Source organism: Gobius niger (assembly GCF_951799975.1).
Source record: "Gobius niger genome assembly, chromosome: 1".
Lineage (NCBI taxonomy): Eukaryota > Metazoa > Chordata > Actinopteri > Gobiiformes > Gobiidae > Gobius > Gobius niger.
Genome location: NC_136852.1, coordinates 59535741 through 59561162, shown reverse-complemented (window position 1 = coordinate 59561162; position 25422 = coordinate 59535741). Strand labels below are relative to the sequence as shown.

The 25422-nt window shown below is 40.8% G+C and overlaps 1 protein-coding gene across 2 annotated transcripts in view; it reads left to right on the top strand.

Annotated features, from left to right (window-relative positions):
• adamts3 (ADAM metallopeptidase with thrombospondin type 1 motif, 3) overlaps positions 1-25422 on the top strand; it is a 111296-nt gene that overhangs the window by 4790 nt on the left and 81084 nt on the right. For both annotated transcript variants that reach the window (XM_079577087.1, XM_079577086.1), the window contains exons 3-4: positions 2716-3128; positions 17976-18129. In XM_079577087.1, coding sequence (XP_079433213.1) covers positions 2716-3128; positions 17976-18129 — 567 coding nt within the window. The remainder of the gene's footprint in view (positions 1-2715; positions 3129-17975; positions 18130-25422) is intronic.

Genomic DNA, 25422 nt, shown 5'->3' with positions numbered 1-25422 from the left:
TGTCGATTTTCTAAGCCGATAAACAGGCACGCTATATTGTAAGGAGTAATAATATCGTAGGAGCACTTCGACCTTCAGTATTATTACGCCTTACAAAGGCTTAGAAAATCGACGTGTTTAATTTTGTGTGAAAATGACCTTTTCCTTTAATTCAGATTTCTCAACTTTAATAACGTATGTTAACGTATGTGTACGGAACATGGTTTTAGAAGTGAGCAAACCTTTACATGATGCTTTTTTTTATGTCCATACTTGTCCAGTGTGGCGCTCATTCAATAGACAACTTGTTCCTAGAAGCACGACCAAAGCACATATTTTTTCCTCACGTGTCCGCTGTAAGCACACGGAGATTCCAAGCCAGTCATTTCCTCTGACTTGTAATTACACCACTCACACCTGTTTGAATTTTAAAAACCATTTGGAAAATTGCATGCTTTTTTTCAAATTTCTTCCTATAACCCACACATTTAACCATCTCTGGTATCTTAAAAATGTGACAACAAAACAAAACAAGTTCAGATAATGTTGCACTTCAATTGGATTTCCTTGTACTTTTGTACACAGGGCTGGGAGAAACTGAGCTCATAAAAGTGCCCTTACCTGAATACACCTTGTCTTTTTCAGATACCTTAAAGCCACACCGCGTAGAATTTTACGCGGTTATTTTATAAATAAAATTGAAATACAAGCATTTATTTTATGACAGATATTTTCATAATTGAAAAATACATCATAAATGTACAAACAAACCTTTATGAAGCTCTCCCCTCCTTAGATATGACTGTAAACTTTACCGGAAGTGGGTACGTCCCCAGCTTGTCTCCATGGAGATGTGCCGAAAGGAGCATGTTTTGTTTCGCCAGCAACAGTATAGTCCAAAATGTTACGCAGTGTACCTTTAATGTGCACAGTCATTTAAAGGTCTTGCGATTTCTTTGTTTGTCATAACGAAGTGATGGTATGGATTGAATTAATCTTGTGCAAAAAATATTATTTGGGATCTACACTTGCCTTCATCAATCTCAATTTTATAACAATGTAAGAGGCAAGAGAAAATGTTGAAACGATTCATTCATTTAACGTGCCACTGTTGCGGTTTTCATTGACTGCAGGCGTGATGCACTACACAAGCCGGACAATCATAGACTAATCACAATGTTGACACTCAGGAAGACATTATCCTTTAAAGCCCAGACTAATGGATGTCAATAGGCTGTTTGGAATAGCTGGAGTGCCCCCCGTTAAACTATTGGAGCCGGGATTTAAGTGTGTGAATCAATGTTGTAATTTGTTTAAAACAGAATCAGGGTTTAAATTGAGACCCCAGTGCCATGTTTTTTAACATGCGGACGAGGAAGGATCCCTGTGGCTGTCGACTCTTGTAGCCAGTACACTGCATTTTGCAATTTTCTTAAGCATTTCTGCACTTTTCTAACAGAAATGGTCTAAAACAGAGCTGATCTATACTTTTGGTCTACATTGCTTTAGCTCAGGGGTGCCCAGAGTGCGGCCCGGTTGCCAAATTCCTTCTTATGGATTTGGCACACATCGCTGGAGATGGTACTTTTTGCTGCAAGTTAAATGACTCAGTTTGATTAAAACGGCAAAAACTAACATTTTATGGTGAGGCAGAGAGCTGCATTAAACCTAAATAAAGGTCTCTTAAATGCACATTGAGTTGAATATTTGACTGCACTAACCACCAATCTGCGGCCCTCGACGTTGTATACATTACAATGCAGCCCAGTAGCAACAGCCTATGTAACACTTTCCACAGACTTAGGCCAACCACAGTTGTTAATCATTTTAATAATGCTTTGAAATATCGTCCTTTTCTCGTTTTAAATAATCGTTTAATAAATCGTTTTTGTATTTGACACTTTTTTAGCATATTTTTAGCATAGTTTCAGGTTTTATTTAGTCAATTATTGGTTTCTGACTCTCTCTTTTGTTATCTGTGCTAAGCTAATCTAAGTGTTGCGATTTAGGTGCTCAGTTATGTGTATAATCATAGTAACCAGTTATTCCAATGTGCTTTCAGATCACCAGATATTTGTAACAGACCTTTGTGACATAGAAAAGACACATTAAATTCCTAAACTGCCCTTTGTGTCCAAATTCAATGTGTTGAGTGGATGAAGGATTCCAGAAAACATAATACAGTCCTACAATCCCGAATATTGGTCCGTCGAGCCGGATACAATCCCCAATAGTATTTTAGAGCAAAATGTCATTGCATTGTACTCTTAATTTCTAAAAACTGGCACTTAAACGGACTAGATGCAAGTTGGCCATCTTTATACTCACTACTGCCACCTCAGGTCTTACGTGTAACTGCAACTTTTAGATTGCTGGGTTGCAGGTGACATCACAGCATTCGAAAGGCCTATACTGTTAAATATGTTTTTGAGGAAATGTTTGGTCTTGTACAGATAGATAGATAGATAGATAGATAGATAGATAGATAGATAGATAGATAGATAGATAGATAGATAGATAGATAGATAGATAGATAGATAGATCTTTTGTATTTTTAGGAAACATTTTCTTAATTTTATGCTTATTTGCTCTTGATTGTTTTATATTTCAAATGATATTGATGGCGGTTAATGGATGATCCTTTATGTTTTCAGTGTTTAGTACTACAATAGGCGTAGATGCTCTGCTGCAAAACCCTAGCCTTGTTTTTTACCTTGTCTCCCTGTTGTCTCACAGACCAGCTGAAGAAGAGGCTGAAGGACTATGGCCTTGTTACCCCCTTCAGCACGGATTCTCACGGACACTACCTCTCCCACCTGCTGTCTGCGACTCACAAGCAGCGTGTCAAAAGAGACACCTCAGAGCCCGATCAGAGCCTCTTCTTCAACATCACCGCCTTTGGGAGGGAGTTCCACCTGCGTCTGAGGCCCAACAGTCGCCTGGTCGCGCCTGGGGCTGTGGTGGAGTGGCACGATGAGGTTGAGGCTTTTGGAAACATGACGATGGATTTGAATCTGAGCACTAATCAGGCTTCGAACCAAACGGAAAGGATTCTACGACGTGAACTACTGAAGACTGACTGCACTTTCGTGGGGGACATCACGGACGTCCCCGGGGCTTCTGTTGCCATTAACAACTGCGATGGTCTGGTGAGTTCTTTGTAGGAGCGTATTTTCTTTATGTCCCCTCTTTTTCCAGTGTCTTTTCATTCCTTAAGTGCCGTGACCTTATTAACGTACGTTCAGGGATTGTAGCCGTTTGTAAATCTCAACTTTGGCCAGGTTTTACGTCAGCAATGGGCATTTTTACAGCACATTGTCACTTAAATATTCTTTAGGCTGAAAGGTTGAAGGGCTTTTTGTGCCGGGGTTTGTCACGGGTGACTGGGCTTTCATGGGACTCAACCAGTGTAACGTCTTCCCAACATAAAACATTAGTCCCCATTGTGAGCTACAAAATTGTCCAGACTGGTCCTCCCCACCACCTCCCATAAAACACTCCAACAGCAATGAGACGACTGACCAGGGCCGAGATATTCTCAAGAGCCCAACTCACATTCATCATTGAGTTGAGTAGGATATGCAATGGAATAAAAACAAGGAAGACATGAAATATTGCTGAGTAGATTTCGAAGGGACCATGAGCAGCATTTGTGAGTATAGACATTTTTATTCTTCAATTGAAAAATCCCCCGCTTATAACGTTTGTTAATGACAGCAGCACATTGCAAAGAACTTTAGACAAAGACAATAAAAATGTTGAGTGTCTTCATCCTCTGTGAACTACTTCTACGAAATAATAACGCAAGAGATTTGAAAGGATACACTCCACACAGTTATTCATGCAGATATTTTAAAACTAAAGAAAACACATTCAGTTTCTCCTTAATACTCCTCTGTAAATTCTTGTTTTGTGGGTTTAAAACTTCAATTCATTTGTTACGCACACGAGTGACTCATCAAGCGCAGAAATCTTTGGAGAGCTACCTGGAAAGTTTCTGTGGTGCTTCCAAGTTACAGGTTTGAGACACCTGCAACGGATAGTTCAAGTTGGCAATTCGTGGAGAAATGTGATGTTTGGAATTTCTTATAAGTTACTGAAAATACAATTCAGTTACAAGGAACCACTGTAGAAATGAATGGAGCAAACAAACGCATCAATCGTCCATGACCATAGTCCTTAAAAGTTTTTTGTTCCACTGTCCAAATAAACTTGACCCAGTTCATGCGGCTATGGTGCTGCTATCTGAAAGTAGTACACCTGGAAAGCAGTGCCACCTGGGCTAGTTAACGGAGCCACATGGAGATGGGATGGTAATGAGTGCCGCGGGGCCTGGCAGATCTGTGGTACCCTGCAGTGAGCAACTTCTTGGATGAGCCTGTGTGTTCCCTGTTAACTACAGTGAATGTCCAGAAGGAAATCCACAGGGCTTCACTTTTAGAACATCCACTACGTTACAGACAGACAACTCGTAAACCACATGACATGAACCACATGAACATGCTTGTAAAGTAATTTAATCCAAGCAAGCAATTTATCTATATTTTGTGCTGTTTTTTTTTTTTTTTTTTTTACCAAAACAAAGTACCACTAACAGTATTGTTTGTCATTATTTGGTTGTTGTATAATGGCTAACTTTGTTTTGCCATTTGTTATTTCACTATGGGCACAATTGATAACTCACTCACTTGTGTCCTTAACCGTTTTTCTGACATCAAGAGCTGGATGATGCAAAATGTCCTACAGTTGAATGAATCAAAAACTGAAATCGTTGTGTTTGGTCCCACTCATACCACTGCTTCTATCATAGACAACGTTGATAAACTTGGTCACTTTTCCACCTCAATTAAACCCTGTGCTCGCAATATAGGAGTATTCTTCGACTCAACCCTCAAGTTTGATAAGCAAATCACTAAAATAGTTCAATCTTGTTTCATCCAAATCCGAAATACTGCAAAAATTAAGCACTTCCTTTCCCATGCAAATCTGGAAAAGGTCATTCATGCCCTCATCTTCACTAGATTATAGATTAGATTACTGTAACGCCCTCTTGTCTGGTATTAGTAAAAAAGCCCTGAACCGCCTCCAAATGGTCCAAAACGCTGAGCGGCACTAACAGATACAACCACATAACCCCAATCTTTGCCTTCCTGCATTGGTTACCAGTAACATTCAGAAATGATTTAAACAGTTTACTTATTGCTTTTAAAGCCCTGAAAGGCCTCGGCCCTCCCTACATCCAGGATATGCTCACATCTTATGTTCCAAGGCGCCCACTGCGTTCCTCTAATCAACACCTTCTTGTTGTTCCCTCAACTAACCTCATCTCCAGAGGAGACTGAGCCTTTGCAGTCAGAATTCGGTGTCTGCTTTCAAATCTAAGCTGAAGACGCTCTTTTACAGAAGAGCTTTTTTAACCTAATTTGTTTTACACTTGATATGTGTTATGCTTTTTTAACTGATTATCCAACGTGGAAAGCACTTTGTAACTATGTTTTGAAAAGTGCTATATAACTAAACAAATACAAATGTATTATTATTATTATTATTATTATTATTATTATTATTATTATTATTATTATTATTATTATTATTATTATTATTATTATTATTATTATTATTATTATCAATATCTTATCTGAGACCTCTGCCTATTTGATATTAACCAGCAAATGCATACAGACAATAGAGCAAATGTTGCCCAGGTCGACATGTCTTTACTCTGAAAATAATTTTCTATGACAAGACAATGGTGGTGAGGAGCGTCTTCTAAACAAAGTTACAGAGCATCAGAAGTGGAGTACAGAACATTCAGCTCAGGCCTTGACCACTTCCTTTTACTGGAGTAGGAGGAAGCAGTTCATCATCAGGGAGGATTCAGTCGTTCCAAGAGACATTTATAGTTGGTGTTTGCAGGAGATTGAAGCACACAAGGGGGCCACACAGGATGTGAGCATTTTGCTTTCTAAATACTGTTGTGGCAGGATGTCATTTTGAAGACGCCAAGAGCCATTGAAGGTCAGACTGTGGCTGTGATTGCTGGTTGACGGATTTGTTCCTTTTTCAGAATTTTTACAGTTGCCTTGCCTCGATGTTCAAATGTACTTTAAAATTACCCAGACATGACAAGGATAAACAATGGTTCGGTATTTGGGGAAAAAAAATACTGTGTTTTTCTCTTGAAAGGACTTCAAAGATGATTTATTTTTTCAGAAACTTCAACAAAGGAGAGATTGTTGCTCACATTTTCATTTTATGAGGCAATTTTGATTTCATTCTCTTACGTAGTTGCTACACAGTATGAAATATGTTTGCCAATCTATGGAAAATACAAATGGTGTCGGTCTAAACGTATCACAGCAGGACATCAAACAGTAGCTAGCGCAGAGGTTGGAGGTGGTAGATGAAAAAGCCTCCTCTCTTTGATCTGGAGGGCTTGCACAAACCCTGTAGGTAGGTGTGTGTTTTACTGGTCCTTAATTATAGCCACGCAGGCTGTCTGGAAATCTTTACTGCAGCCGGCAGGCGGGCATTGTCAACGGCTAGATGCTTATGAAGCACTCCTAACTCCCCAGCAGCAGCAGCGTGGGGTAGGACAGTGAGGCCTGGCTTGTGTTGGATATGCTCTGAGTGTCACAGCAGCAGTGAAAGATTTACGAAAATGTTTGGATGAACAATTGTTGCAGCATTACATGTGTATCCATACATGTCCATGGACATACTGTATATAGTCCTGAGCAGTGAACTACACCTTCAATCAATAAAGACAAGTTTTTTTTGTGTGACTGTTTTATGTTCTGTCGAAATGCAGCATTCCAGTGTTATAGTATTGGTAATTTTAGACTTCAATAAGAAAACAAGTTATCTGCACTAATTTTTGGGAAAGTCCCTCTGAAAATGGACCTCTGACCCACCTTTGAGTGTGAACCCACCAGTTCACAACCACAGTTCACAGAGGGCTGAAGGTTGTCTTTATATTTGAATATAGGACACTGTTTATAATTTTCTTGTTATATCATAACTTGACACTACATTTATAATTGTACTGGTTCACCAACAGTGACACGTCTATATTAAAGCAGTACTAAGTCACTTGTTTCCCTTTCTAAATCCTTTTCGTAGTCCCTCTGGGTGTAATGCAAGTGTTGGTGGGATGATTGGGGGGTCTTTCATCTCCCCCTGGTGTCTCTGGCCAGAAAATCACACTTGCAGCTTTCCCTGCCCCGACCCAAAGCACCAATACACACTAATGGAATCACAAAGAAGAAGCTAACAGGCTAACGGGCAAAGCTAATGGGGCTAGGGCCACTTAAGCAGTATTTACAGCCAAGTTTGAGTGAAAAAAATGATCTCCGTTGTGTAATTGGATGTACAATATCATCATCAACCTTTATTGCAGACTCGAGGTCCAGTTAAAACAAAAACAAACACACAACAACATTTAGAGCAGACATCTGTACCAGTGTCGCCACAGTTCAGACTGGTAGCGCGTGGCACTGACTTTGATGTTTGTCAAGCTCATAATAATCACATTGGCACAGCTGTTGAGCCGACATATAAATCTGTACATTAAATTTCTCAAAACAGCATGAAAAGTCTCTCCCTTTGTCTTTTCTGTCAGCGTAGTAATTACTCTCTCGGACAATTAAAGAGTTAAAAACCGTAACATGCGAAGACACCTGCAGTGGCACTCATGGCCTCAAGGGGCATGATTTACTTAGAACTGCTTTAAATGTTATGTTATGTTTGTCAATGTCTACCTGCAGTATATTGCTATTTGCTACTTTAGATCTTGAATCTTAGTATTCTGTGCTATATAGAAAAATACTCCAGATGAAGAGGTCAGTAAAGGAGGAATGTATTATCTTTAGGTTTGTGGCTAATTGACTGCTTGGCCTGACTGCAGCAAAGGATACTGAACAAGAACAACACATCACTGAATTAAATGTCAAGGCTATGAAAAAATATGTCTACACATTTTTACAAGCCCCACTGAAGTTTCCGGTCAAAAGATAATGCCTGTGTTCTTTCTGCACAGACACCTGGACACAGCTGTTTTTACTGCAGTTTCACAAGAGCAGCACATGCGCTGTGAGGCGAATGAACAGGTTTTTAATGAAGTGTATTTAAGTGTATTGTGTTTGTATTGTACTCACATGGATGCAGTCTGCAGCACGTGGCCAGTGTGGAACGAGATTAGGCGGAATAGTGGAGTAGTGTGATTGACCTTGACATGTTGGCTGTGTAAAACTGGTGCAGTGTGGAACGCATACTCGTGTGAGAAATAAAAAATCAATATTGAGATGCAATACTGTCATCAATGGATTACCCCTAAGATTGCCAAACAGTGATGTTTCTTTTTTCCCTTGGACATCTTTTAAAAAATTTCATGGAATGCAATTATTTATTTGGAAGTCTTTTTAATATTTGCCTTGCGCTTGATTCCATGCAAATGACAAAAACTGCTGAAAACCAATTTATTCACAAATTATCTGGGATTAGGGCTGGGTACCATAAAAAAAAATCAATACTTGGTTTACGATACAGTAATGACTACTGGTATTTCTTTTAATTTTTTATTTATCATTTATTTGAGCAGAAACAAGTAACGTCCTTCAACACTATTCCTGGACCAACAGGCGTCAACACTTGGTCTCCAAAGATGCAATTTTGCTTTTGATAGTGTTTGATAGTTTATTTTCCCAATACCGGTGTCATTTAACGGTACCCAGCCCTATCTGGAATTATTTTCAAATAGAACATTATGCATAAAACACAAAAGGCTTATTTTCAATTTGTCCTCAACTTTTAATCAAAATAAACTGGTGTTCATTTTATTCACACTGGTAGGAAAAGAGCAACCAAGGGTTTCTCTGGCAGCTCTGCTCTGGGCGATTTGTAATTTTTTCAGATGCCCCTGTGCAGCACTGGACCAAAGAGACCGGACAACTGCTTTCATGGTGGGCAATATGTTGAACATCTCCGAGACAAAGCAATGACTCTGCCCATTTTGGACACAATGTGGTCTGAGTCACCTGCTCTACCAAGAATGTACCAATAATTAGATTTTTTTTACCCGTTTGACTTTGCATAATATTTACTGCTAACTTGTTAAGAGTCACATAGTACAACATCAGCACTTGAAACAGCATATGACGTTAACAAACACTGAAAACAACAATGGACCTAAACAGCTGCCCTGAGGAATACCACATGACAACTGCTCGCTATAAGAAAACCTGCCTTTCAAAATACCTGCTTAATAACATCAAACACAGCTGTGAAATCTAACAGCACAACACTAGGGTTAGGGTTCCATAAAATCCATAAACGTTAGTCACTATAACGTAACTGCTGATAACACATCCCTCAAAAGTCTCATATGAATCGCACAAACACGAAATTTGAGGACACATGCGTTGATAATTCAGAGATTACACAGGGCTGACCGATAATGTTGTTTGGCCCCATGTGGGATTTTGTTGTGGGTAGAGCTGCACAAATGACATGCTAGTTGATTGTAGCGAGCACAGTGGAAATGAATGGAGTTGGACACAGTTTGTCCGAGTATAATGATTTATACACAGAATTTTGCATTATCGTTATTTTCATCCATATACCATGGCACAGCGATACTGAAAACAAGTATGCCATGTCGGGATCAAAACACCAATCTTTGAATAATTTACTGTCAGATGATGATACTTTTCCCATGCTCGATTTGTTATTTTGTTATCATTAAAATTATGAGGAAAAAATAATCAACGAATGGGATGTTCTTATTAAAAAAAGACAAAATGCTTATGATTGGTCTTCGGAAGGAACAATGAATGGTATGCGCCGACTTGAGTTCTGGCTTCTCCGCGCTGGATGATTTGCTGACGGATCTAATTTGTGTCTAAGCTTTGACATCTCTTTGATATTCGTCCATGCACATGGCTCTGAGAAGCATGGATTTTTTTTCCACTTCATCGTGATTATGGAACTTTCAGATGTGAGGTTATGAGACAAACAATTAGTCTGCCTGATGTAAGTCTATGTGTTGAATCAACACTTATGTTTGCCTGTCAGTCATGTACATTTCCTTTAAGCAACCATGAAAGAGTGCTTACAACTCGGATCTTTATTTCCAACAAATCTGAGAAGTGGAACAGAGTGCACATCTTGCCTGTATATCTTTAAAAGGCATTTAAATGTGAATATTTATTTGTATTTTATCTGGAGACATTTGCTCGTGTATCAGCAGACAGATACGAATAGAAGCTAATCTTTACCTCACCAGCCCATCCAGAATGTGTCATGTTGCATAATCGAGTTTGCCAGCCAAACGGGTTAGGCTCCGCTGAGTGCGTGCTGTAAGAGCAGAGAGTGTAAACACAGGCTGACGGCTACTGTTTGACTTATGATCCTTTCATTGCTAAATCCACCACTCCACAGTGTTTGAGCTCAGACTGGCCTGACACTTTTTTGTCAGTCTTCTCTCATCCTGTTAGCATCACTTCTGAGTGAATACTTACCGCACTGATACTCATGAGAAATGAGTCGTAGTGAATTTGAAGATTAATGCCGTATTTAAGCCAAAGGGCAGAGTCAACTTTTGGCCTTTAGCAAGTAAAAGTGTATTGGAGATAACCTCTAGAATTTCTGGAGCTGCCATTAAGCACAAATACAAACAAAATATCCTTTTTGATTTGAGGAGGAACGTGAGCCAGCTGCGCTGCAGACGGCACAAGAGTTTTATTCACTAATAGTTGTTAATGTTTCTTGTTGACTTAGCCAAGGCTTGTTGCAATTTTGACCCCAGAGCTGTTTGGGTATATGGTTTGAGGTCCAGCAGGGGAGGCACACCAACATGTGTGGCTTCCAAGTTTTCTGTGTGCACTTGGTCATTCACTTGAGCCTTTTTGATATTTACGCATTCAAACATTTTTATTCCTGACCTATATAAATCCAATGGAGCACTTAACACACATTGAGAGTCATTCAGATTTCATTCTATTTTAAGGTGAGCAGAAAATGCTCACTGCTGACTGCAAATGTTGTGTGTTCTAGAGCCTTGACAGTCAGCAAATTAAATTATACGTGTTTTTTGTATTATGTGCTGTCAGCAACTTGACAGTTTGTGTGTTTGTTGCTTTTGTTTTTCCTTCTTTTCAAATTACAATCGAGCTTTTGTTTATATCTCGTTGACTGTAAACATTAGATTTCAGTGGTACTTAAAACTACTTTTCAGATTATGGCTCATCCCTAGTTTACAAATGTCATGTTTTTAATCTAAATTCTAAAACTGTTTTACCTTGAAAATGCCTTTAAATGTTGGGATGAAAATGGCCGGTAGAGATGACGAAGGTTTGCTCACATTTTGAAAGCAAACACACCTTTGAACAACACACAGGGTGAAAGGTGGCAGTGTATGAGCTGAATCCAGACCTTTTTCTACACTGCAGTACCTCAGGATTTTTTTTTTCTGAGCGAAAGGACGTTCATAGCGACCTCCTTAAGAAGTTTAGACTGAAAGAGACTGTTTTTGAAAAACTGGAGCCCTTCAGCTGAATCCCATATGTTTTCTTTGGCAGCGCGGTGCTGTCTGCTTGGCCGCGCTGATGCTGGATATTAAACTGATGGAACACAGGACTCTTGATCCCTTTTGGAGGGTCGAACTCAGGTACCTCTGGGCCCATTCTCTGTCAGACACCTGCCATTGTCTCTTTAGTATCTGTTAACTGTTCCAACATTAATGATGTCATAGTAATGAAATCGACACCACTGGGCATGCCATCTTATATGTTTTCAAATGGGCTGCACATAAAAACAAAGCCTAATATGATTTCATGTAATATTTATTTTGTGAGATGTTCCTTACTCCTTCCTTGGATGACATATTATTTCCACAATACAAATGTACGACGGCGCACATCTTTCCTCCGATAATACGGGAATTTTCATACGTCAAGTAATAGATGAAACAAAATGTGCAGTCCCATAATATAAAATCAAGCAAAATTGACAATAATCCATTAAAATGACCAGTTATGTATTTTTAGAGCTTTTCGGGTTTTTTGCATAACTGCTGCCCGACTCTGAATATGCCCATTATGTCCATTATTCAACCCTGGAGAAATGTACAGCTCAATAAATAGCCAATACCACAAGGTCAAAGATGCACACAGTTATGAATACACAATTACGGTCCCTGAGGTAAGAATAATTATTTCTTTGGTTTCGCACATGACCCAAAATAAGAAGATTGATTCTTGATAGGGGAAAAATGTAAGCTCTTAATCCTCGATGCTGAAGCACATTGCCGAGGTGACCATTTGGGGAGCAGTCCCATGAAATTACGTGGAGATTTTTTTTTTTCATGGTTCTGTGGCTACTTTTTTGTGTCTCTGGTGAAGGTCATTGGTTATTTGGTGGAAAATGTGCCCAGGTGATGAAGGTGCCCCTGTAGTGTTTAAACTGGCTCTCTGTACTCAAAGTCTGGCTGCAATGTGACCGGCAGCTACAATGAGGCTGGGTGCGTTTGTGTGATTTACAGGCTTGATGAGATTCTCAAGGCGCGATTCCACAGGCCTTTACGGGATGGAAATGTATGTGTAAAACGCTTTTCACATGAAACAAGGGACCCAAAGCGCTGCACACAGAGATTTGTTCCTCATTCACTCCACGCACAGTGATGAGCTGCGTATGTTTCTTCTGGGGTAGACTGACACATCTTTACCAACGGTCCCTCTGACCACCGCTATTCATTCACACACATTATTCATCCCTATTGTACATGTTTTTAGTGGTTGGGGAAACCGGAGTACCCGGAGGAAACCATTCCAACTCCACACAGAAGGGCCTGGCCCGGGGATCGAACCCGGGACCTTCTAGTTGTGAAGCAAGAGCGCTAACCGCTGTGCTACTGTGCAGCACTCACTTCCAATGCTCAGTGCTGATAAACTGTGTAGTCACAGCTACCCTGGAGCTGTCTGACGAAAACAGAGCTGAGCAAGTTGTAACTTAAAAGTTGTAACTTAAAAGCCTGAAAATTCATTTTCTCATTGTTTGCTCGTGGGCAGGTACAAATCTTGGCTGAGGGCCTGGTGGACTGGCAATGGCTTTGCTTGGCAGTAAGCATTTCGCTTGAACATCAGGCACAGCCAGTCAATTGTCGAGACTGGGGGTTTTAAGATACTGAGGAACTGCTCAACAAGCTTGTCTCATGTGGTGTTGCATAAAAAACAGATTAAATTTGCCGTTTTCTTTGACTTATTTGTGGCTTCCACTAAAGGTTTTTACCATATTCATTGATTCTGCTTTGGTTCATGTTCAGGATGTATTGTGATGTTTTGGTTAAAATGTATGAATATTATTACAAAACTCCTAGACAGAAAGACAACTCTTTAACCATTTGAGTCTCTGAATTATGGCATGGTTTGATCAACATGAAAATGCTCTGTAAGTGAGAACTGATATGATGTGTGTGCTCTACTCAACATTATAAATAAGGGGGCATTTTCCGCTTTCCAAGCTGGCACCACTTCATTCAATATTCATGACCTCATTTATTTGCTTTTATGGCTTGACGATTTGCCTTTGTTATTGGTGAAATTCATTTGATGTGGACACATTTACTTGAATTTTATTTTATTTAAGCAAGGTTGGGTTGCTGTTAAAAAACTAAAATGTCATCTGTAGCTTGGCCTGTAATTATTGTCAAATGTATTATCAAAGCTGCACTTATCAAAGCTCTGTTCCTTTGTCTTGAAGATTTTTTTTTTTAAACCCTCATATTTGACTGTAATTCATTATAATCGACTCAAACATTTTTATGAAGTGTGATAATTGTGTAGAAAGGTGCTCTTTTGCGAATTACTTCTTACACTGACAAAGTGTAACGTTAGGAAGACAGACCAAATAAAGTGCAGTATTGTGATTTGGGTTGAAACGTCAGGCTCACTCAAGAATGGATAATCCTTTGACTTTACTGCTGAATAGTTGTGCAGGGGAGGGCTTGGCGATGGCACAGAGGAGAGCCACTCATTTTGACAACACTGTGTCCATGAGCAGAATATTTACAATAAATGTCCAAGCTGAGCCTGCAAATGTTCGATAAATATGCTGCAGAGGAACTTGTTTTTGGCAATTTTTTTACTTTTGGAAGATAGTCAGAAATGCTAAAAGACAAGACGACATTATGACATTATGACATTATGTGTCCAATATTTTAGAGGTGCTTCACAGTGATGATCTGCAGGCTCAACATAGTTTATGGCTCAAATCAGGTTGACCTTGTAGACCAGGGACCAGGTGTGCAATCTTCTTCCATTTGCAATTTGTAATTAAACACACAAAAATGACTCACGTTACTCCTAAACCAGGGCTAGAGGAGAAGACAAAAGACATGAAAAAAACATGAATAAAATAATCCCTATATTAACAATTATGCAGACCAGTTCACCTGTCTTTGAGTATACGATATGTGTTTGTATCAGACACAAAGGCACAAGTCAAAGATCAGTATTCTCCTCCACATGCTGCGCATTAGTGATGGCACAAGCTGTCACCACTGCATCTCTTTGAATATTGTATCTCTTACTTTACCCTTATGGCTCTCACGACCTTTCCTTTATCTTCTGTGTATAGTCAGTCACTCTGCACATATCACATTCAAATAATAAAGCAAGCTGCATGTCTTTATATTCAGCCGACAAGCTCTGATGAGTCATTTGGATTCAGGCACACATCATTGTTTTGTGGTATGAAATCTATATAAATCTATATTAAGAATATTCACTGAGTGTTTAATTTGAAAGGGGGTATATGCGTATTTGTGTGGAATCTCAGCTCCATGTGCATGAATTCATCATTAATTAACATGATTTCGTTGTTATTTAAAGAAGAACTAAGTAACTTGTTTACCTTAATAAATCTTTTTTGTAGTTCCTCTGGGGGTAATACAAGTGTTAATGGGATGATTGGAGGATCTTTCATCGCCCCCTGGTGTCTCTGGCCAGAAAACCCCTATTGCAACTTCCCTTCTCCGGGTTGAAGGCACAATACACACTAATAGAGTCACGAAGAAGAAGCTAACAGGCTAACGGACAAAGCTAGTTGCGGGCTAGCGCCACTTTAGCAGTATTTAAAGCCAAGTTTGAGTGAAAAAAATGATCTCCATTGTGTCATTGAGTTGTGGCACAATGTACAATATCCTTCTCTCTCTTTGTCTTTTTTGTCAGTGTAATATTCAGTCTCACGGACAATTAATGAGTAAAAAATACCACAACATGCTATGACACCTGCAGTGGCGCTTATGGCCTCTAGGGGCATGAGATACTTAATTCAGCTTTAAGGCAATGAAGTCATTAATGATTATGAGTAGTTCTTTATTAATCATGATCATGATGAATTCTTTGAGCAGAACATTCTTTGTGCAGAACATGCACAACATTCATAAAAGTTTATTATGAATGTACCCCTTAAACTAAAGCAACAGGTTAAACACATAGTTGTGCTTTCTCAAAAGTGGTATAATTTATGAACATTTCAAAAGTGACAATTATTCTTTCTAAATTCTTTTCCTTTGAACACTTCACCCTTGGTACACTGTATTAGGCAGTACAAATAAAACATCAAGAAAATATATTGGACTGAGTTGATTTTAAAAAAAATGCCCACAAAGGAATGAATGAATTTGAAACAATCCCACAACGGTCTTTGTCTACACTTTGTCAGTGTATAAAGGTGTTTAAGCTGTCATCTGTACTAACTTGTCGCCTCTCATCAAAGAAGCTTTGTTAGCAGCACCAATGAAGCTTCTTGGAAGACAGACATATGGGGTCATTTACTAAGTGTTTTCATGTGCAGAACCACATGCAAAAGTGGATAAGCAGTAAAGTCATTTAAACATTTTTCACTTGCGTAGCATTTTCTCTTGCCCTGCTTTCGGGCTCACAGCATTTGAAATGGTAAATTGACATGTCTACAAATCGCTTCATGCAAGTTTCTAGATGACACATACTTTCAAGCACTTGTTAAAAACAGATGACAACTTAAGAACTTTTGTCTAATGTCTATAATTGAAACCGTCTGCATGACTGAAATCCTTTACAAAAAATAAAATACTTTTGTTTAAGATAAGATAAGATAAGATAAGATAATACTTTATGGATCTCACAGATGGAGAAATTACATTCGATGAGAGAGCATCCGGCAGCAGCACCCATTCAGTGCGCACCACTCTTTTTTAAGTCCATTTGCTAGATCCCTCTAAAATGTCACTGACAGAAACTGAGCTGACTTTAACAATCAATCAAACTTCAATCAAACTTTATTTATAAAGCGCTTTTCAGACCGAAAGGTATCACAAAGTGCTTTACAGATTACAACATTTAAACAATACGCCTGGCACAACCTCATATATATATATGTTATATATTAGGATTAAATAAATAGATGTCAGTTAAAAGCTAAGCTAAAAAGGTGGGTCTTGAGCCTGCTCTTATAAACATAAACGTTCTCTGCAGCCCTGAGCTCCTCCGGCAGGTTGTTCCAGAGGCGAGGGCCATAATATTGGAAAGACGCCTCACCATGAGTCTTTTTGTTGACTTTAGGAATAAAGTCAACCTCCCTGCCGGAGGAGCGAAGGGGCCGTGAAGGTTCATAAGGTAAAAGCAGTTCTGAAAGATAAGAAGGACCAAGACCATTAAGACATTTAAAAACCATTAAAAAAACTTTAAAATCAATTCTGAAACACACGTGGAGCCAATGCAGCGATTCTAAAATCCATCAGTTTGAAAAGATTTGTATGCTTGTACACGGACAAGAGCCTTTGAATAGACATCATTGTAAAATAAAATTGCCTTGTAGATGCAGCATTACATGACGCAGCATGTTACTCATATTTCAATTTGCCTTCATGAATCGAAGAATGCAGCTTCATCTTTGACAGAAAAGGGACACCATGCTATTGAAAAAGCCTTGGCTTAGAACAGAATGTTAGCTTGAGTACATTTAGTGGTGCTCGGTCTGCCATTTTGTCTGCTTTTGCACATGCTGCCAGGCCCTGCTACATCATTTGTCTGAGATGAGATCCACATTATTGTTGATTGTGTTACCTGGTCTTTTGTCTCAGCTAAAGTAGACATGACAAACCTGTTATTGCACGAAATCTGTGAGATGGAGGTTGCCTTTACAAAGCAATTTATTTTCAATGTATTGTTAACATCGCGAAGCATTGTGAAATTACCTCATGTGGTTTTGTGGGAAATAAGATTGTAATTACAATCAGATTGTTGCTTTTTCGTAAACAGTGTAGCAGCCAGGTTATTTTTTTGAGTCTTTATTATGAAACTACACGGAAAATATTACATTTTGCGTCTTTGCTCAGCTTCTACCGTCTGGAGTGCTGTAAAATATGCCTATTGATATGCAATTCCATTTATCCATTAAATAAGAGACCAGTTTACATTATTTGTAACACAGTTTACAAATCCTTGTTTTGAAATTATATGCATTTTGATCCAACACGCCATGCCAAGAATATTCATTTATTCTGTAATTTATTCTGTAATTGCTCTGAGATGCTTTCCTTGACTGATTCTCACGGACTCCAAAATCATTTCCTAAGGTAAAAAAACTAAACAAAAACAGTTTCAATGTGATTTATTATTTAGATATCATACACTCATGCACCTTTTTTGTTGAAACGAAGCATTTGGGTTCTGGTTCTGTTGCTATGCTGTTACCATCCTGAGATGTCATCTGCATGTCTTTTGATTGATTGATTGATTGATTGATTGATTGATTGATTGATTGATTGATTGATTGATTGATTGATTGATTGATTGATTGATTGATTGATTGATTGATTGATTGATTGATTGATTGATTGATTGATTGATTGATTGATTGATTGAAGGAGGCACTGTGATGTAACAGCCAGTTTAAAGCCCTTGTCTTAGCTGTCCATACGGGTTTGATGTTCATCACACTCTCCTCCTGTGTTGCAGGCCGGAATGATCCGCACAGATTCAGACGAGTACTTCATTGAGCCGCTGCAGAGAGGGGCCCAGGAGCTGGAGGACCAGGGCAGGATTCATGTGGTTTACCGAAGATCAGCTGTGCTGAAGGACACTGACGCCTCTGTGGACAACCAGCTCACAGGTACCAGGTCCCACAAAAGCTGCTGCGATAGGTCAGCTATTGTACTCTGACTGACAAATAGAACAGAAGCATCATACCCATCAGCAAAGAATGCAAATCTAAAAAACAACAACAGCTTGCAAGTAGCGGCAATCTCTGACAGACAAATCAAACCCCTTAACTAATAGCATGACACTAGAGTGAAAATGGTGCATAAATGTCATGCCATACCGAATTTATTTCAAAGTGACCATGCTAATGCCATGCTATTATTATGCTAGTGTGTAATAAAATAAACTCTGACCAACAAAATGATCTGTGTCATTTGATTAAAACATCACCGCTGCAAATAATGTGAGCACAAGTACATGTTTTAGGAAATAGGCCGCTGTGGCTCACATCATAAGTTGTTAAAAGAGTTTGTATTATTGGACAGCTGGTTTCTCCACACTGAATTATTAAAGCCAAATGCAGTCCCTGCTCCACTCTGTGATTACCAAGAAGAACTCCTATTCAAATGCTACTATCACTGTCAGGAAGCAGTTCGTGTGGTGAAAAAGAACTTTAATCCGATTTTTCGTATATGACACAGTTTAGCTTCACAACTCTGAATATTTTTTTGCCTATTTACAATGTCACACATGAGAGCAGTACTTCCAGCAGAGTATGAACAAAGACTAAAGACTAAAATGTGTTTTTAGGCAATAACATCTTGCAGTTCACAGAGGGCAAATCTTGGTAGACTGATCCCAGCTCCGGCTATTTTACAGTATAATGGCATTGTGTCCTTGGGCAGGACACTACTGCCATGTCGCCTAATTGTTGTGCGTGAGTGAGTAATTGGTGGACGGAGAGGCCCTTGGCACTGATTTTCAGCCCTGTAAGTCAGCTGTTGATACAGAAATACTTTAGCCTACTACCACTGAGTGTGGAGGGTGAATAAATATGTAATGTAAGCATATTTGAAAGATATGACATAAGTGTTCAGTATAAAATGGCTCACGGTGTTCTGATTAACTCCAGGGGGGGCATGAGAATTGGAAATTGCTTTTATTTAATCAATATTTGAGTCTATTTGTCAACTGAGCGTAATAAACAGGACTGTCATCGAACAACAGGCATCTTCTGCTTCATCTTCCACCTTTGGCAGCATTGGTCTTGAATTATTCATAAAACCAAAGCAGAAATACACAAAGGCTCAGTGATTGCACAGATCATAGGCATCATTGAAGTTCTGACTGGATCAAAAGTACACTTTGTTTTGAAAAATGTGAACTTTAAACTGCAGCACCTTGCACTTGCACAGAAGTAAAATATTGCACTTTCGGCAGCACGTTGGTGCAGCGGTTGTCACTCATGCTTCACAACTAGAAGATCCGGGTTCGATTCCCACCTTGATGGGGCCTTTCTGTGTTGAGTTTTCATGTTCTCCCCGTGTCTGCATAGGTTAAGTCCGGTTTCCCCTACCACAAAAAACATGTACAATAGTGTGTTTGAGAGTGCACATGGGGGAAGACGGATGGAAATTAGCCCAAAGCTACAATCCGGTGTGGCTTGTTCATTAACTTGTACTGTCCATACCAACTAAACCAATAAACCAAATAAACTTGGTTTTCCATACAGTAAATTACTGTAAACTAAAACAATGTAATTACAATTTCCAAATCCACAGCATAGAAATCGAGTTAGGCTCCTGTCCTGTTGAAATCAACTCAGTCCTTGAGCAGTGTCCTAATTTTGCCTCGTCATGTTGACTTTTTGAATAGTGTGTTCTATGAGTGAAAAGTGTTTTCAAATGAGCAACAAACTGTGTCCAGACTCTCAAGCTAGAGTGCAACAGGGCTGTGAGCACTGCTGTATATAATATTACAATTTTGTTGTAATTCTGAGTAGTTGTTAATAACAAACTCAATATTTGATTTCAACATGTTAACCTTACACATATAGGTAATATTTGTGAAATATAAACAGAAGCACATGCGTTTATTTTGAGTGAAATAAACGTGACATCACATAGTCAGGACCTGCTGACTCCAGAGATTGGATTCAACAGGGTAAGTGGAACAAGAGTAAAGCCAATTGTGAGCAATGGGAAATCCATTCTTGGTGCAACGAGGGGAACTTGCCTCGGCTCGTCTCTTGACTCCTACTCTGATTTTGGCAAATTGGATTCCTTCTGTTTTGCCAGTGGCAGTAATATCCACGCTGTTTGCATATGTGTTCTTGTGTCACAGAAGGAGACTGAACTTGCTGTGTAACTGTCAAGTTTTTAGAATGAGTCCAGGGCACGCTATTGATGAAAGGTTTTTTGCTTTTATCTATTGCAGTTTGATTAAATAGGCTATTTATCAACAGTCCTATGTGCTCAGTGGTATAGGAATGTTTTATGGCACTGTAAGTGATGGGGAGAAGTGGTTCTTTGTGGGAAGAGAATGATTGTCTGAGATTAGCCTCTCAGCTGGAAGAGCTCAGTGGGTCAGCATCCACAGTGAACAGACCTCTTTGTCCAAGAGATCCGTGGAGGGACATGAGAGGCGTGCAGTGTATTTGTTGATTACTTGTGATGGAAGAAGCAATGCACCTTTAAATGAGTTTAAGATTTGTGCTAGAAATAAACATCCAGCTATGCGTGTAGTTATAATCAGAAAGAAGTAGACAGTTGCAGTTAAAATACTTTTTCTTCCTCTTTGTAAATAGAATAGGATAGCACTTTTACAACTGGGTTTACGCTTCTAGTACCTGCATGGACTGCAATTGCCACCCTTAATGCAAGTGTTCTGATAATAGGACTCTACAGTATATCATGGTGACAGCAACTAGATAAATCTAAATATATGAACTCTGGCAGCAGCATTAGAAATCCATCCTTTTGCTTCAACTATACACGATAATGCCTAGTGCATTTTCCACATGGGAATCTACACATTCTTTATATTGTAATTACCAGCTTTTATTGCACCTAAATGTAATTTGCTAATATCCCCCAGAGGCTGTTGGTAGTGTTTTACACCGTCAGTCGATTAACATGCATTGGATAACTATATGCTTTGGGAAACATTTCAGTGTCTGAATACATTGCCATGACAACATCCTTTATTCCTGTGCCATAGATTTGTTTATGTTCAGCATCACCGGATTAAGCAAAATCTTGGACACAAAATAAATCGTTGCTCACAGAGAAACAAAAAACACAAAACATGCTGTTAAAAATCCCCCAGTGATTTTACCATTTTGAAATCTCCTGACGTTTGTTTAGCAAAGCCGCCTCCAGTCGCTATGCTTCCATATGAATAATTATAATGATATGGCCTAGTACAATATAAGATAGTGAAACGTTTATTGGGAAGAGATTGGCAAAGGCTAAGTGTGGGAAATGTGCCTCGCTTCAACATGGAGATTATCTTTGTTTATAGGCTGAACCTTTCAGATGAATTTCATAGTTTAAACAATTGATCCTGAAGAAACTAAATTTCTGCTGACCCACCGGCAGTTTGAATATCAATAATCCATTCCTGTTTTTCTGTGGACCAAATGCCTGTGATTGGATACACCAGAGAAAACAAGCGGAAGCCAAAGGATTAAACATGGAAAGAGCTCATAATCAGCCACAACATTATTCCTTTGGACCTCTCCACCGGGGAGAAAACCGAGAGTTTATCTGAATAAAATAAGAAAATGTATTAATTTCCACATCTCAACAAGAGTAAAAAAAAAAAAAAACTTTATTTCATTGGTCTAAAGCTGACTTAGATCTGGTTTTGACCATGTTTTGCCCTAATTGCCTAATGGATCGACCCAAGACCGCCATAGTTTAAACAATTTTTGCTTCAATCGTGTTCACCTCGCACCATCAGCCACACCATCACCATCAGCCACACCCTCAGCCACACCATAGGCCACACCATCACCATCAGCCACACCATCAGCCACACCATCAGCCACACCATCAGCCACACCATCAGCCACACCATCAGACACACCATCAGCCACACAATCAGCCACACAATCAGACACACAATCAGACACACCATCAGCCACACAATCAGCTACACCATCAGCCACACAATCACCATCAGCCACACAATCAGCTACACCATCAGCCACACCATCACCATCAGCCACACCATCAGCCACACCATCAGCCACACCATCAGCCACATAACAATGATCAGCTGCACGTGCACGCTTCCTTGATGTTACAGGTTATATACAGTGAGGCTGATATGCGTAGCAAAGAGAAATGACCTTAATCGGCTCATGCAGAGGAAGGCTTTACTGCGCAGCATGAGGGAATGAGGGGCAGAGGAGAGACATAGGCCTACCTCATACACTGTGAAGTTGATCCATTATGCCTGGTCAGAGCAGTAATCCAAACGTCCTCATGCTGCATGTATATTCATTCTTTCTTCGCGCAAAAATGAGACCCAAAAGTGTCGCTCTCAGGTCAAGAGCCCCTTTAGGCCGACCTAACTAGACCCTGTGTGAAAAGACTCTAGTTTAACTTTTGTTGTTCTTCTGGACTGGTTTGTTAAGCTGCTTGACTCTATGCCAGAAGCATCTTCTTGACGTTTATATCATCCTTAAGTTGTTTTTTAATTACATACTGTTTCACTGACTGTCTGGCCATCGCCATACATATCAGCGTAATTGAATATTAGATACATTGGCGGTGTGACACTGAAGTTGAGCTTTTCAGTGAGGGCAGGACATCAGAACATCCCAACACTGAGAACCTTCACTAGATCAGTAAAACTTTGTCTCCTGGACAATCAAACCTGCAGTCACAGTGTGAACATGTAGGCTGTTTACCAATAGTGTTAAAATCTCTTATTTGTTTTATTTTATTTGTCTGTGTCGTCTTGTTTATAATGTCTTTTTACTTACCATTTCATATCTGTTGTCTTTTGTTCATGTCTGTTGTGCTTGTTGTTCTGTGGCCTTCCCTATCTGACAACAGCAACCTGCCCTGAGACTACAGATGAAAATTAGCCATTGTGGCCAGCTCTGGCATATTTACATGTGGACTTTGAGGACTCATGTTAATTAATATGCACTTTTCCATCTTAAATAAATAGATAAATAAATAAAGAAAGAAAGAAAGAAAGATTGCAATGAGCCCCATCTGTCAGCACAAATGTCTGCACTACAGCTTGCGTTAAGAATCACAATATCTGGCCCTTTATGTTCTCTCATCCAGCTGGTAAAGGTAATGGCCAGGGCTCTCATTTATAAAGCTTGCTATGCACAAAATAAGGCCAATACTTTGCATAGCTGCTTCTTTGTGCCAAAGGTGGTATGTATAGGTAACATGAAATAATGTGCACCTCCAGGCAAACTATAGAGCTGCTGTACGAGGTACGCACTTTTCAGAAAACACGGTAAAGAAACAAGGAAGCGAGCAGTGAGGGGAAGCCAGTTTGAGGAAATTATGTTTGGTCACTTTTGAAATGAGCATTAGCAACAAGAAAATACGTAATTCGTGCAAAGTATGTTTAACTTCATTGTATACTTTTACAAAGCACTGTTGTCATCATTGGTGTGCATTAATGTGCATGCTTGTTTGTGCACTGGCACTGGCTCAGACTGAAGCAGCAGCCCATACGGGTCCACCCACCACTGACCTCTCCTCACACACACCACCCGGACCATTGACCTCTCCTCACACACACCACCCGGACCACTGACCTCTCCTCACACACACCACCCGGACCATTGACCTCTCCTCGCACACACCACCCGGACCATTGACCTCTCCTCACACACACCACCTGGACCACTGACCTCTCCTCACACACACCACCCGGACCACTGACCTCTCCTCACACACACCACCCGGACCACTGACCTCTCCTCATACACACCACCCGGACCACTGACCTCTCCTCATACACACCACCTGGACCACTGACCTCTCCTCATACACACCACCCGGACCACTGACCTCTCCTCACACACACCACCTGGACCACTGACCTCTCCTCACACACACCACCCGGACCACTGACCTCTCCTCACACACACCACCCGGACCACTGACCTCTCCTCACACACACCACCCGGACCACTGACCTCTCCTCACACACACCACCCGGACCACTGACCTCTCCTCACACACACCACCCGGACCACTGACCTCTCCTCACACACACCACCTGGACCACTGACCTCTCCTCACACACACCACCCGGACCACTGACCTCTCCTCACACACACCACCCGGACCACTGACCTCTCCTCACACACACCACCCGGACCATTGACCTCTCCTCACACACACCACCTGGACCACTGACCTCTCCTCACACACACCACCCGGACCACTGACCTCTCCTCACACACACCACCTGGACCACTGACCTCTCCTCATACACACCACCCGGACCACTGACCTCTCCTCACACACACCACCCGGACCACTGACCTCTCCTCACACACACCACCCGGACCACTGACCTCTCCTCATACACACCACCCGGACCACTGACCTCTCCTCATACACACCACCTGGACCACTGACCTCTCCTCATACACACCACCCGGACCACTGACCTCTCCTCACACACACCACCTGGACCACTGACCTCTCCTCACACACACCACCCGGACCACTGACCTCTCCTCACACACACCACCCGGACCACTGACCTCTCCTCACACACACCACCCGGACCACTGACCTCTCCTCACACACACCACCCGGACCACTGACCTCTCCTCACACACACCACCCGGACCACTGACCTCTCCTCACACACACCACCTGGACCACTGACCTCTCCTCACACACACCACCCGGACCACTGACCTCTCCTCACACACACCACCCGGACCACTGACCTCTCCTCACACACACCACCCGGACCATTGACCTCTCCTCACACACACCACCTGGACCACTGACCTCTCCTCACACACACCACCCGGACCACTGACCTCTCCTCACACACACCACCCGGACCACTGACCTCTCCTCACACACACCACCCGGACCATTGACCTCTCCTCACACACACCACCTGGACCACTGACCTCTCCTCACACACACCACCCGGACCATTGACCTCTCCTCACACACACCACCCGGACCATTGACCTCTCCTCACACACACCACCCGGACCATTGACCTCTCCTCACACACACCACCCGGACCACTGACCTCTCCTCACACACACCACCCGGACCACTGACCTCTCCTCACACACACCACCCAGACCATTGACCTCACCTCACACACACCACCTGGACCACTGACCTCTCCTCACACACACCACCCAGACCACTGACCTCTCCTCATACACACCACCTGGACCACT